Raw genomic sequence first — 15159 nt, forward strand, 5'->3', positions numbered from 1 at the left:
ACCGCCACGCTCCCACTGCGGGCCGGGGTCGCGCCACCCCAAGCCGCTGCCGCAGGGGGTTATGGTGTTGGCGTTTCTGCTGCTCAGCCTGGCCAACCTCACCCTGCAGTTTTATGAGGGTGTAAATCAGCAGGCTGCAGTTAATGGACTCCTAGTTTTAATTGGAAGCTTAGGGTGAAGGTCACCTCCTAGTACACACCAGGCTGTGGAGATTCACGGTCTTGGTGCAGTTTGGTAGGAAAAGCCACAAGCACATTAACCACACCAGAAGCTTTTGGCATGCGATATCCCACAAAAGACAAATGAGGAAAATATTGTTCAGCTTTACCTTTTTGGTGTTGCCATCTGTCCCCTTACAAACACCTCAATTTTTCCTCCTGCATCCAACGATCCTTCCCCGCACAAAACAAGACCCTTGCAAACCTCAGGGAAGAATGAGCTGTGCTTGGTGACAAAAATCATGGCCTCCATAAAAACACCACTATCATACCATTTTACAGTTATCCTCACATCCACTTCCTACTAACTGTGCACCATGTTGTGGGCAGTAATCAGATACAACCCCACATGAAAGAGGCAATGATAAATCTGTGTCCTTGCAAGCATCTCTAAAATTATCTAATCAATACTGTTAAATCAGACTTCCCCCTCCCCCGCCCCCAAACACTAGCTGAGCTGACCAAAACTAGTCACTTTCCCTATAAGCTTTCTATAATTATGGTTATTGCTTGGGTTTGATTTGGCTGACAAGCAATTTGTGGTCTCCAGCACTGCTTGTTATGATCATGTAGCCACTACTCCTCAATTGCCTGTCACAGATGCACTGGTTCTGATCAAATGAACTGTACTTTGAGTTAGAAAAACCCAAAGTTTTCTCTATTGCTGTCCAAGTGTCAGTCATTATTACATATTCTTTTTATTTTCTCTTTAAAACCTTCTCCCATGGCTCTGCCTGTATCAAGACAACACACTCTTGTTTGGGCTTTTGTTGTTTTGGTTTGGGTTTGTTTAATTTGTTTTCTTGCTACTGCTTTTTATGGTACCACCTATGTCATTTCAGCAATTTCAGGAACACTTTGAGGTATTTCTCTGGACAATTTTTAGTTTACAAATGTCTAAATTCCAGTCCACACTACTTCCCGAGAGCAGAAATCGGACGGTTTTTATCCCAGCAAGTGAACAGCCCTTAAGTACAGACCCCAGTGAAAGGATGCCACGGGACCTCTAGAGGGTGCAGTCACGCCACAGAATCCTGGAAGAGGACAGTGGTCTGGTTGAAACGACATGTTCAGGGTGACACCTAGAGGAACCGACTGAGCGTGGGCACTTGTTTCCTGAGATCAACCCCTCTGCAGCAGAGCAGGGACACAGATACTACCCCCTAGTCAAGTTTCCTATTTCCTGAGGTTATGCAATGGTAGCTACTTATTTCTCAGCATAAAAAGGTGGCCAACAAGCCCATTGTGCTGCTAAGGGAGGCTTTAAAAAACTTCAGTAAAAGGGCCAACATTTGAACAGGCAGCTGCTGACCAGTACAAGCAACACTGGAGTACTGTTTCTGAAACTTCAGTGTATCCTATTAGTAGGCAGACTAAAACATAGTAATTAGTTGGCAATATTTATTTGCATCGTAATTAATGGCACTGATCTGATCAAAGTGTGTTCAAATGATTATGCAACAAGTGCTTTTTGTGCCACTTCAGTAGTTCATGTTCACAGTGTTGGCCCATGTGGCTGTTCCCTCTTACCTCTTTCAACTAACTTGAGGATCGCATTGGATCACACAATCTAGTATTCCATTTACAGACTGGGAAACTCATGTTCTGGGTATTATGTTGCATTTGTTTTGATTTTCTGGTAGCAAGAATTGAGGGAGTTCTAAAACTAAAATGGCTATATTAAGAGAACATTGAAAGAAACAGGTTTCTTTAAAACTATTATAATCTTAATCTTTAGAAAGGATGTACTGCTGCTTTACCTGTGATCTAGAAAAAGCTTTGCAGTAGGCTGGTAACTGACTTAGTACCTCCTCATCTGATTGTCATGGTTTAATACTGAAAACACAATTTTCCATGTGCTGTCAAATATTCAGCTTCAACATGGGGCAGGTTTAGAGGAAGTGAACTAGAGAAGATGTGCTCCGTCCATATGCACCAAATATGGTTTCATACACATGAACTCTCTCAAAACCCTCAAAGAATCCCTTTATCTTCAGAACACATACCATTACGAACAACATGCCAAGACCCTGATATGGAGTGCAAAGAATTAACAGCACAGAAAATGATCCATGTGAACACCAAACTGCAGTTGTCTCCTATTTGATGATTAGGCCTAGGAAGATCTGCTACCTACAGGGAAGTTTCTCAGCAGTGAAGGCATTTTCTTTTCCAAGTCCAAGAGGCATCCAAAGTGAGAGACAGAAAGCTTCACTTTTGCATTGTGAAGGTTGCTGATCTTTGGAAAGCAGCCCTGGTACAAGGAGAAATGCTAACCCTCTGGATTGCAAAGGTCCTGAAACCTGCCTTGCTTGGAGAATTACTCCTGAAGGGCAGGGATTTGCAAGAGGAAAGCATCTGGTATAAATCCAGAAGAATGATTCCTCTCAGATCAAATGTTAGGCCTCATATCCAACACAAGAGCAATGTTCACATCTTCAGTCTTGCCACAGCAGGTGCTGCTCATTTTCCAACTGTGATGTGCCAGCTTGAAGAGTGGAAGTTCTTAACAGCATTCATGGTAGATAGAGAGGAGGCTACACCATTCCAGAAAGCACCTTGCTCCTTGTACTGCCTCCTTCCTCCATGAAAGTACTGTTAAAGAGTAGCAAACCAGGATAAGAAATCAGAAAACAAACCTCACTATTTCAAAGCCAAAGAATGACTCTTTGAGAATATGGAGATCACAATTTATCAATCTGCAAAGATTTTGCTCTGTTCTGTTGGTATGTCGATATTTCAAAGAAAACACAAAACATCTGGCTTTGGTCAGTAAAGTGTCCATTTAATAAACTCCTTAGCCAAATTTCCCACCCCTTCCCCCCACCCTAAAATTTCACTTCACACGTAAGCAGCAGATGACATAATTTGATGGTGAACAACAGAAGTTTTTTAATCTGCACTCTTAATACTAAGAGTAGTATCAGGGGCTAGCATTTGACAAAATGACCTAGAACTCAAATGTGCCCATGCAAAACCAAACCAAAAAAAAAAAGGCAGATTTATATACAGTCCCTAGGGTTTTTTTTTCTTATAAATTTAAATATTTTACAAAAATGTATTTTCAAAATGTATAAAGTTTAGTGAATACCCCAAATGTATCTTAAAATAAAATGTTATCTGATTTCAAAGGTTATTTCACAATGAAGTCTAAATTGCACCAGGTAAAAGGCACTTGTGCTGTGTGATGTCTTGAGCAGATATATGTTAGTTGATAACACAGTAATACAGTGTCTTCTTGAATTCATGCAGTTGTCTCCAAGCATCAAGCATCATTAAAGCAGCCAAAAGAGATTGTGAGTAAACTTGATTCCACAGTTGTAAAAATGTTTCCTATCGCTAAGTCGAACATACAGCATCGTGCTCCAGCTCTGAGCTAGAATCAAATGCCACAGAGAAATTCCTGTCACTCATGGGGGAAGTCAAACTACATTTCATTCTCTCATAAGTTACAAAAAGAAGGAAGCCGTTCAATTATGAAACTAAACCACCAATGAACAGCTCAGTGTTCCAATAGTTTGTGCCAATGAAAGTCTGTATTGAAAAACAAGCTAGGGGCTAGTTATTCAAGGAGCAGTGCATCATCGTTTCCACTTCCACTTCACTGTTGAGATAAAAGCGCAGTCCTATTTGCCTTCATCTTCTCCAGCCTTTTCATTAAGTGGCTATTGGTCATCTCCATCTCTTCTATTTTATCCAGGGCTGTTCTCAACTACAAAAATCAAAGAAAAAGTTATGGTCACTTCAAGTTTACTTTGGCTTTCTGACACAGAAATTAAATCAGGAATACAAGTATTCCCCCTCTACCCTGCCCTGCTGAGACCACACCTGGAATATTGCATCCAGTTTTGGGCTCCCCAGTTCAAGAGAGAGAGGTATCTGGGAGAGAGAGAGTCCAACAGAAAGCAATGAGGATGATAGGGGAACTTGAGCATCTCCCCTGTGAAGAGAGACCTAGCGACTTAGGGCTGTTTAGTCTTGAGAAGACTGAGAGGGGATTTCACCAATGTCTCTATCAGAGGGGTGGGTGTCAAGTGGAGGGGGCCGATCTTTTCTCAGTGGTGCACAGTAAGAAGACAAGGAACAATGGATAGAAACTTGAACATAGAACGTTTCACCTCAACATGAGGAGAAACTTCTTTGCAGTGACAGAGCACTGGAACAGGCTGCCCAGAGAGGTTGTGGAGTCTCCCTTTCTAGAGACTTTCAAAACCTGCCTGGATGCACTCCTGTGCACACTACCCTAAAGTGATCCTGCTCTTGCAGGGGGGTTGGACTCAATCTCTGGAGATCCCTTCCAATCTCTAACATATGTTGATTCTGTGATTATATGCTTCATAAGAATGCTGAGTTAAGATCATACACTTCCATTATTGCAGTCAGATGAGCTTGAATTTAACTGTTAAAAGAGTAATTGGGTAGCAATTGAAACATGACACATGTACTGATTCCAAAGCAACTAATTGCCTGCAGCTTCTTTTACATGTTATTTAAAGGTAAAGTCCTCTCCATCATTGTTACTTGCTAATGGATTCATATTCTTGTGGGTTAGCAGGCATCATGCTAGTCATGCAGCAGCTCTTCAGCTCACTTAAACACAGCTTCTTCACAGCTCCCTGCAAGATTTCCAGCACTGGAAACTTCCTGGCACTTGACATAGGGAGCATTCAGCTTTCCAGTAGTTTAAAAAGTAACCACATTTGGAAGGAGATAAAACTTTAGGTCCTTCTTTATGAACAGTAATTAGTAGAACTTCTATGTGCCACAGTTATCTTCTGAATGCCAGCCTGATAGACTTGGAGGTCTCCTCAAAAACCCAAACACTTAAAAGCTGTAACTCAAGACTGCAAAACACTAGTTTGGGGGCAAAACACAGAGCAGTTCAAGACTCAAAGGAGCTTCCATCCCAAAAGAAAAACAAGTCAATTACCTCCCGTTGAAGCTTCCTCTTTTCAGCTTTGAGTTCATCTTCTATTTTTTCTGCATTTTCTGCTGCATTTTTATACCTTGTTACCTGCCCCTCAAGTCGTCCAATCTGCAAACCCAAACAAGACAAGAAAAATGATGTCTAGGTGTTCCATCCTGAGCTCACCTGCCACCAACTGTTCTTCACTTTCTGAAAAGACACTGTAACACAGAGCATCCTGTGAATTATGCACAGAGTCTCCATTTACATCTGTTAGCAGCAGCCATAAATGCAAAGAATGAATAAAAAACAGTAAAATTGTGGACAGGAACTTGAAAATACCCTTCCACTGCCTGCTGCTCACTGGTGAGGTTCATAGGAAACAGTAGAGAAGGCAACACAGCATAGGGCACAGCTGAGAAGATACAGAAGGTTAAAGAATTAAGCAGAAAGGAGACTTGGAAAATCAAGAACTGGGAACACATGGGATTAAAAACAAAAGCTGGAAAGTTGAAGAGCAGAGGCCATATGAAAAGGTGCAGAGCAGAAAGTAGATTGTTACAATATGGACATGATGCAAGAGGTCTTGAGCTCAAGCACAGAGTTCGGAAGAGGGGTCTCAAGACAAATCCTAGTTGCAACCTGCAGGTGTTAAAGCCCGCTTGCAGGATTGTTGTACTTATAGCTCCCTGCTACCCCCAGATCCACAGGGTGAGCCAGTAACATGTTGCTGTGCAAAAGGGAACAACTACACATCTCCAATTCAATTTATAATGCTTTATGTGATTTTAGTGACTTTCAATCACCAAATGCAAGTAAGTGCGAGAGAGATAGGTAGATCTATAAAAACAAAATTCTGAATTTCAAAATGTCTACAATCTATACAACTTTCCTCATTTGGCTACATAAACTGCTTTTTTTTAAACTAGTAGCTTCAGTTTATCTTTATATTCTGCTTACTGTCTCTTATGGTTAGACGATGCACAGGTACTAAATTGCAGGAAACAAAACAAAAATACAAATGTAGTGCTATTCAGTACAAACTAAAGAACAAACAGTAAATCCAATGATGAAATCTATTTTCACAGTTACTTTTCCGGGGGAAAAAAAAAATGTATTGTACAAGTATGAAGAGCAAGTGTAATAAAACAACAAATATGAAGAAAGACACTTACGTTTTGTTCCAGGGTTGTTATATCTTGTTCAGCTTTTGAAAGTTTAAATTTATATTCACTAATTTGCCTGTTGGCATCTCCTAGACAAAAGTTGACATGAATAGATTACTGAAAGCAATTCTCTAAACAGTTTCCCTTTTAGAGAATTTTAGGTAAAATTCATTGAAGAGATGATTTTATTGATAAGCTGGTATATAGGATTATAAAGAGGTAAATGGTCTTTCAGAATTCTAGAGAGTGTATGAAAAGGAAATAATTTCCCTGTTATTTAAAGAACACTATTACTGTCTCTGTAAGAGTGTACATTAGAATTCAGATGTATGAGACAACTTTTAAGACACATGTATGTCACCTGGCAAACTCAAAAAGAGAAATAACATAATAACCAACACACATTGCAAAATTTGTCAAATCACACCAGACATAATGCCAGCAGCATTTAGCATAGACATCTATGACATAGATGTCATATTTGAATGATAAGGACGAGACTTGAACCTGCCTGACAAACTCCAAGGAGCTTTACAAATCATTTTAGTCTTATATTTTAGTCCTGATGTTGCCAGTGCTCTGTTCATGTTCATTGCCACAAGCATATTCAATGACAGTGTGTCAAAAAGTACAGCTTTCAACTGTAGAAACAACTTGCTTGAAATGAAAAGTAGCTTAGGGCTTCTGTGAAGAAACAGTGAATATTGTGTTAAACTAGTAATTTTGCTTCAGAGAATAACAGCCTTTTAGATTAAGTTTTTGTATAAAAGATTCAGAAACAACAGCAAAAAAAAAAAAATCATGTAGTACATATTAACAAAATATCTCAGCTGAAATTCTATCATCTAAAACTGGAAATTGTTCAAGTAGTGGCACCTATTCAAGGTAAGGTAACAAAAGTAACCTCCCAGAATGTTGTTACTCAGCACTGAAAAGAGGCAGATTAAGTATTTCATAGTGACATATTGAAAAAAAATAAAATTAGCTGCTCAACAATATTCACAATTCACAATACTACTACTGAACAACATAGAAAAAGAGTTGGGAGTGTCTCCAGTGAGAATACCTCTGAAGAGCAGCCATATACCTACTCTGCATTTCAATGAGTTGCAAGTCAGAACCATTCTCTAAGCCCATGATATCAGGATTCATGCCGTCACTTTTAGAATATTTCTGTCGTTCTTCTTCCAACTGCATCTTCAGTTTTCTAACCTGAGAAAGAAGTGTTCTTGGGTGAAAAGGAGACCCACAGAAGTTCAGCAGTTGTGTTAACTAGGAAAGCCAAAGAAGTCCTGAGGTGCCACAGGCTGAACCAGTTTTCTAAGGGGGAGCAGCAGAGCTGTGCAGGGGAGGCATGGAATTCAATCCCTGAAGCCTGTAGCTGCCCTCCACGATCCCTGTTGCTGGGTGAGAGTGCCTCCTGCCTGTTCGTGCATAGCCCAAACCCACCACTAAGGTCTGTGCTGCAGGGATTTCTGCACAAAATCATGGAATGTTAGGGGTTGGAAGGGACCTCCAGAGATCATTTGAGTCCAACCTGTCTGCCAAAGCAGTATCACCTAAGGCAGGCCACACAGGAACACATCCAGGTTGGCTTTGAAAATCTCCAGAGAAGCAGACTCCAAAACCCTCTGGGCAGGCTGCTCCAGTGCTCCATCAACCTCACAGTAAAAAAGTTTCTCCTCATACTGAGGCAGAACTTCCTGTGTCCTAGCTTATACCCACAATGCAGGGGCACCCAGTAACTAATAGCATTAGCTGTCTTTCCAGAGCAGGGGGCAGCATTACACTCTACTTATGCATTTCTTCTACAGTACACCTTTTACACTCTTAACATGCATGAAGAAACGAAATAATATCCTGGTAAGTCTACAAGACAATCCACAGCTTTTTTATGGGTCTTTTACTTTGCTAGGAAGCAATGGTCTTAGGCATGTCTGTAGTGCACATTAGTCTTCAGTGATTCTATTCTATACTACAGCAGCTGTTGCAGGATTTTTCCAGTAGTCAGGGAACAGATTCCTCAGCTATGTTATCTGTCCTCTATGCAGTTTATGAAGGAAGTGGGAGCTACTTTTTTGACTCTTATCAAAATACTGGCCTATGGAGTTATACCTGCAAAACTCCCATTCACAATATAAATCCAGTATTTTAGCAATGATCTTATAGTGATATGATGCTAAATATGCCTATACATTTTTATATTCTTACATGTAATAGTCTTGATTCAATACTAGTATTTACTGGCATTCTAAATGAAGTATCTATACCAAAATTAAGGTACATTTCTAGCAAAACCAAATACTGACACCACCACTTTAAATTTGCAATGTGTTCAGCTAGAAGCAGAAAAACTGTGGTATTCTTTAACTGTTCAACAGCTGTGTGTTTTCTTGAGGTCTCTTTTCTCAGTGCTGAACTGTATTAAGATACAACTACTTTGACAGTATTAATTTTCTATTTGAGTAACTGAAAGGATCAAAGAAATAGCAACACTTAGCAATTTGGAAGAAGGTGCCACCTGAGCTGATGAGAATGTCATTTTACTGACTTCAGTATTTCTGCATAATACAACATAAAAGAACAAGCAACTTTAAGAACCTGCACTAATAGCAGAGACAGCAGCCAGTCAGATTTCAGCTGAACCAGTCAGTGAAATGAGGGTCCTTCAACAACCAAGTTCAAAGTCACACAGACAAGGACACTAGCAAGAGATGATAATTCCTAGTAGTCAGCTAGGTAAGAAATTAAATATTTTATTCTGCATTAGTGCTTATTATTTGTTTCTTTTAAAAATAATTAATAGCCTGCAAAAGGACACACAAAGGTCTATTTCTGAAAGGAATAGCTTACTTTACCTGGGTCACTAATTCCTCCTTCTCTCCAGCCAGTTTCCGTAGCCGGACATCTAAAACCAAAGAAACCAATTAAAAACCAGAGACATTTGTAACTAAGAGCATGTATTTTTTGCAGCTGTTTGTTCATTCCCAAGTAAAATACTTTTCAAACTTAAAGCTAATACAACTGGGAGCATGGAACTTTGATAGCTCACTAGTAACAACCTTCAGCTGACACCATAAAAATATCTCATTCATGCTGTTTATAAGAAATTTAAAATCAAGATACACTAGTTTAATAATTTTTCAGAAATAAATTAATAACAAGATTTATTTTAAGTGAGACACAGTATCTAGAACATTCAATTTCAACAGAGTTTTTCCCTGTCTTGTTCTTATGGATTGCTAACTCTTTAAAGGAAAGCACCAAGCTTAGAAAGTTTAAGTTTAGAAAGCTTGTAGAAAGTGTTCTCAAACCACAAAAAAAAACAGTACTTGGAAAAGGACCCACATGAATGTTGCAATGAGAAGATCAGTAATGGCTATAAAACAGTCTGTCAAGCAGCACTACTAAAATTAGAGCAGCTCTCTTGGAAATTGTAACTTTGACAGTAACAAAGCATAAAGACATCTGTAATTCACTGAGATGGGGCAGAAACATGTATCAACTCTAATATCTGCCAAAAGAAAACTATGCAGCTATTATGCATTATGCACAAATAATGCAAGTCTATAGAGATGTCCCTTTGCATCTCAACATTTTTACAGTATACTGACTATCCATACACTAACTTGTCCAACCTATGGATAGGAGCAAGTTAAAATAAAGCCCCCAAACCCTGTATCTTTTCGTTGTCTATGCAAATTTTATAAATACTTTTACAACCACTTTTTTGTCTAATGAACACAATGAAAGGCTGCGCTTGCATTACCTTAATAAAAGTGGAAGTATTTCAAGAAAAGGGAAAGAATATACAATGCTTTCCTTTCTACAGTGAAAGTTCTTCCACTAATTATACATACTTCTAAATAAAAGTACCATGGAAAACATACTAACCCAACAGACTATACTTTTCCTGACAGTAGTGAACCAGAAAGTAGACCAAGAGATCTAATTAGTTATAAACGTCCAAGCACATGACATGATTTTATTTTTTACTCAAAAGATACATCTGTCTTTTAGTCACTGTAAAAAAACAAAACAAAACAACAAAAACTATAGCCCAACAATCACAGAAACTTTCATGCTGGAAAAGACACTTGGGATCAAGTCCAACTGATAACCCTACTCTGCAAAATTCACCCCTAAACCATACCCCCAAGCACCACATCTAAATGACCTTGAAACACCTCCAGGGGTGGTGACCCAACCACCTGGGCAGCACATTCCAATGCTTGACCACTCTGTGAAACAATTTTTCCTAATGTCCAGTCTAAACCTACCCTGTTGCAAGCTTGAGGCCATTTCCTCTTGTATCGCTCGTTACCTGTAAGAAGAGACCAACACCAACCTCTCCACAACATCCTTTCAAGGCATTTGTAGAGAGCAATGAGGTCTCCCCTCAGCCTCCTCTTTTTCAAACTAAACAGCCCCAGCTTCTTCAGTTGCTCTTCATAAGATTTATTCTCCAGGCCCTTTAACAGCTTTACTGCCCTCCTCTGCACTTGCTCCAGCACCTCTTGACATCTCTGAGGTGCCCAAAACTGAACACAATACTCAAGGTGTGGCCTCACCAGAGCTGAGTACAAGGAGACAATTACCTTCCTACCTCCCAATCTTTAAAGCTTTGTAAGCATACATTCCAGAAGCATCATGGGTACCTTTATGTGGCTGTGAGTCACAACCTGCTGTGAACAGGAGTGAAATAAAGACTTCCAACACTCTGTAAAGTACATGAGGATATATTTACCTAGGGGTCCCTCTCCTGCAGATTCCAAAACTTGAGCAGCTTCCTGTGATACAACTGTTATTGCACCAACCACTGATTCATGGTTTACATCACCGTTTGGTGTGCCATCTGGAATTATAATTAATCCATGTTTCTACAAATAGAAAAAGGAAAAAAATTACTCATACAAGAGCAGTGCTGAAGTATAATTGAATAGAATAGTTTTATTAACAAACTTTTCAAGCCGATGGAAACAGCATCATTTATCCTGTACTAAGATCAGGTTTTGTGACTGCACAAGAACAGCAACCATCCTTCCTCTTTTTCATTGACCTTGGTTTCATGCCCAACTCCTGGATTTCTGTTACTTGTGAGTAACTACTACCAACATACCTCTCCTCTCTTCATTGTTTCCTTCAGGTCAGCCAACTCCTCTCTGAGCTCATCTCGCTCATTCTTAATGCAGTCAAAGTAATCTTTCTGTCTTTCTAGGGCCTGGGTTCAGGCAGATAGCAAGAAAAAGAATGGCACAGAGAAAAAGCATATGACAGACAGCAGAGATTTTCTACAAGTAAACACAAAGAGCTCAATAAAAGAAACTGAAAGGGGTATTTAATATACATAAACATACATCTCTGATAACTACCTTTTACAATTCACACATCTAGCCTCGTTGCTCCGTATTTGTCATGATGCAATTTTTTTCCCCCGGGCAAGTCTTAGTAGATTCTATAGTACATTTTTATTTAGTAGATTCTACTTTTGGTAAATTTTGATAAACTAAATTGAATACCAAAAGAGCAAGTGATTCTTTTAATGCAGGGACTCTTCAGAGAGAAAAAATTTTCTGGAACTCAACTAGCAAAGACCCTTATACATTACATCCATTAAACTATTTTATCTACCTTTTATATGGGTATAGATACAGAAATCTTACCTCATAAAAGACCTTGGATATATAAGACTGTCATGCACTTACAAGCACTAGTTTATTTACTACTTGCTTCAGTATTACAACCACTCTTTACTAAAACTAAAGCAATCAGTTTTAGAGGGGAAAAAAGCAGCAAACACTAGCAGCACTATTTTAGTATATGAAAGAACTACAGCTAAAAGTGATGAGGATATAGGTGGGTTTGCCTACCCAAGCTGGAGCTGTTACCTGGCAGTTAATCAGCTGCCTTCATCTGACTGTGCAGTATTCCAGTATACCATTGAAACTCAGTACTGCATGCACAAATAATCCTAGCCATATAGCAACAGCAAAAAGTGCACACACGTTTTGCCATGAAAATGATCCAGTGAAACATTCTGTCATGCATGAAAGGTTAGGAACTGCCTGATACCAAGAAAGAAATGAAGGTGTGTACTTTTGTATCGCAATTGCCCAGATAACAATTACAACATGCTGAATTTTAATAATTAGGTAGAATCTGTGTACTAGAGCAATGTTTTAACACATTACTCTTAATTTCAACAGAAAAAAAAAAGTGCTTTGCACTTGATTTATTGGTAAAAGTAACATTTAAAACACAGGGAAATCATCATCTGTGAAAGCATTACCTGTCACACTGTAGTTTAAGAATTCATAAGAGGTCCTTTCATTTCTTAATACAGTACACCTATATCATATATCATCTTGCATTCTACTTCAAGAAACAAACTTTTGCCATTTCGGAAAAACAGTGGCAGAGACAGAGATGGAAGTTATCTAACTCAAGAGAATGGACACAGAAGTGCAGAATCACACCACACACAGATCCTGTGCGCTAGGCAGTGTCTTGTGACGCTACTGCCCTTCCAAAAACATTCTATATATCCTCATTCCCTATGCACAAGTGCTGAGGGGAGAGGGGGGAATTGAATGAAGAAGAAAGTGAAACTGCTATAACAATGCCTTTCTGTCTATGGGGAGATTATTAATCATTATCCAGTCTTGAGAAACTTTAGTAAAACTCACTGGTGTTTGTAGGCTCGGAGATGATGATACAGGACATGGAGTTTGCCCTAAACCTACTTCTGCAATTATTCTGTTAGGGAAAGGGGTGGAAATCAGGACAATTCAGTTCTGTAAGCATGTTTTAGCATATCAGTATGATTAAAATCTACCATTTGCTGAAAGCACATTTGCCTGGGGTCCTATTTTCTGAATATTCAAAAAAACTTCATGAGGTCTGTACTAAACTCACAACACACCACTCTGATTTCAAATTGGCAATGCATGTACAATTTGGAGCCACTACACAGCAATAAAGCTGTGTGTTTCAGGAATAAAACCAGTTCTGTGTCCTCAAATTGATCTAATTTAAGACTCTGTAGAAACAGGACAAGATGGAAAGGCAGGTATAAAACAAACTCACACTATTTGTGTCCTGCTTGCCTCCCTATCCACCTTTGTAGCATCAGGCTTGCATGCATTATAAAATTCGGTTACAATTCTACCTATAAACTACTCCTTTGTGAAGCTTCTGAGATGCTACACCTTATGGGGAAGAAAGACTCAAACTGCAAGCTATAAAAAGTATGTAAATATTTTTTGGGAAAATAAGTGAGTAAAGACAGCAGCAATCTCACATTTTAATAACTAAGATATTTCAGTTCTGAGATAGTGGAAAAATAAAAACTAGGGAAAGATGCCATTATGGTGTTTCCATGGACACCAAAACTGGCAGGAACCTTCAAATAAAGGAGGAAAAAAATAATAGAAAAATAATCTGTCTAGTAGCTACTTTATTTTAAGCATTAGATAAATGATATGCTCTATATTAACTCAGGCAACATATCTGAAAGAGAAAAAAGTAGCTGCAGAAAAAAAACTGTACACACTGAGACAGTCCAGTACACAAAGGTGAAGAGTAAGAATGGAAGGTATACAGTTAAAAACAGAACAAAAAAACTTCCAGGTGAATGTTCAGAAAAAAAATCAATGTTGAAATATTATTTTATGATAGAAGACAAAATTGCAATGTGGATTGCAGGACCCAAATATGAAATACATATGGATTGAAAAGAGACATCATAGTAGGGCTTTTTTAACTGAATACCAATGGTATAAAGATGTGACTTGAAAAGTGACTTGAACTCCATCAAACTGCCAAACAAATCTGCATACATCAAAATCTGGTGTGAAAATCAGTTAGAAAGAAATGACCTTAGAGTTACTAGCAGGTAGACAACTCCTTTCTAGAGGTTTTCCAGTTAACTCCCTCTCACCACTGGGCAATCTACTTGCAGCCCAGAACAGCCACCAGTTCACAGCTGTGTAGCTACAATCATGGATCAGGCTGATTCAGATGGCTTTACCACTTCTGTACTGCCCAGAAGCAAAGCTGTCAGGCCCTGCATGACCTATTTTAGCTGTATAGTGAATATCAGCACGTTCTTCCTGTATCACCTTCCTTTTAGTGTACAGGAGCCATACAGACACTCCTCAATAGGTTCTACATGACCACTGTTTAAGACCAGCTCTCCATTCAAATAGTTGATAAACTTGGTGTTTTGTGGAGTGTCACAAAGCCAGCTTGCCTCCAAGCTACCACCCTAGAAGGACCAGAATACAGAAACACACAAATTGGTTGCACAAGTTTACTCAAGACGGTACTTTTTGGCACTAGGTATGCTAAATGGAAGCACAATCTACAAATATTCTTTGAGGCTTCTCTACATTTTCCCCCTTAGCTCCTGCAGCTCTCTAGGTTTTCCATTTTCTATTTTGTGTCTTCCCTTGTACAGGTAATGTGAAGGCAAGTATTTTAAAGTTCACTAATTCTTATGCAAATTAAGATGATGACAGAAGCAGGAGTAAAATGACAAGCAAGATCTGAATGCTCAACGGTTGAAAACTGTATTTGCCTCTAAGGAGACTAGAATCTGTATGAAATTCTATTGTTGCTATGCCAGTATGGATCAATATATAGATCCAGGGACATTTTTAGCTTTGGTAAGAATAAGGAGATGAATAAGCCCTGAATGCAGGTAAAAAATATTTTGTAAAAATTATGTGTATATTATTATATTATTGATTTATTTAGTATTATTCAATATTATGCAAGTAAAGATGAAGTGGAGCTCATCTTGTAGTTCAGGATGCCCCTGCTAACTGCAGGGGATTTTGGACTAGATGACCTTTGTAGGTGCCTTGCA

General features: G+C 38.9%; 1 protein-coding gene across 12 annotated transcripts in view; it reads right to left on the reverse strand.

Annotated features, from left to right (window-relative positions):
• Positions 1 to 3017: 3017 nt before the first annotated feature.
• Positions 3018 to 15159, reverse strand: part of LRRFIP2 (LRR binding FLII interacting protein 2) — a 58861-nt gene continuing 46719 nt past the window's right edge. For 4 of the 12 annotated variants that reach the window (XM_068156870.1, XM_068156872.1, XM_068156875.1 and 1 more), the window contains 7 exons: positions 11410 to 11511; positions 11038 to 11170; positions 9149 to 9198; positions 7382 to 7502; positions 6300 to 6379; positions 5149 to 5253; positions 3018 to 3930 (listed from right to left, as the gene is read on the reverse strand). In XM_068156870.1, the coding sequence (XP_068012971.1) occupies positions 3820 to 3930; positions 5149 to 5253; positions 6300 to 6379; positions 7382 to 7502; positions 9149 to 9198; positions 11038 to 11170; positions 11410 to 11511 (702 nt within the window). In that variant the 3' untranslated portion in view covers positions 3018 to 3819. The remainder of the gene's footprint in view (positions 3931 to 5148; positions 5254 to 6299; positions 6380 to 7381; positions 7503 to 9148; positions 9199 to 11037; positions 11171 to 11409; positions 11512 to 15159) is intronic. The other 8 variants (XM_068156876.1, XM_068156877.1, XM_068156879.1 and 5 more) reach the window with 3 other exon arrangements.

Source organism: Melanerpes formicivorus, unplaced genomic scaffold, assembly GCF_026170545.1.
Source record: "Melanerpes formicivorus ecotype bairdi unplaced genomic scaffold, bMelFor1.0.p_v2 SCAF_35, whole genome shotgun sequence".
NCBI classification, from domain to species: domain Eukaryota; kingdom Metazoa; phylum Chordata; class Aves; order Piciformes; family Picidae; genus Melanerpes; species Melanerpes formicivorus.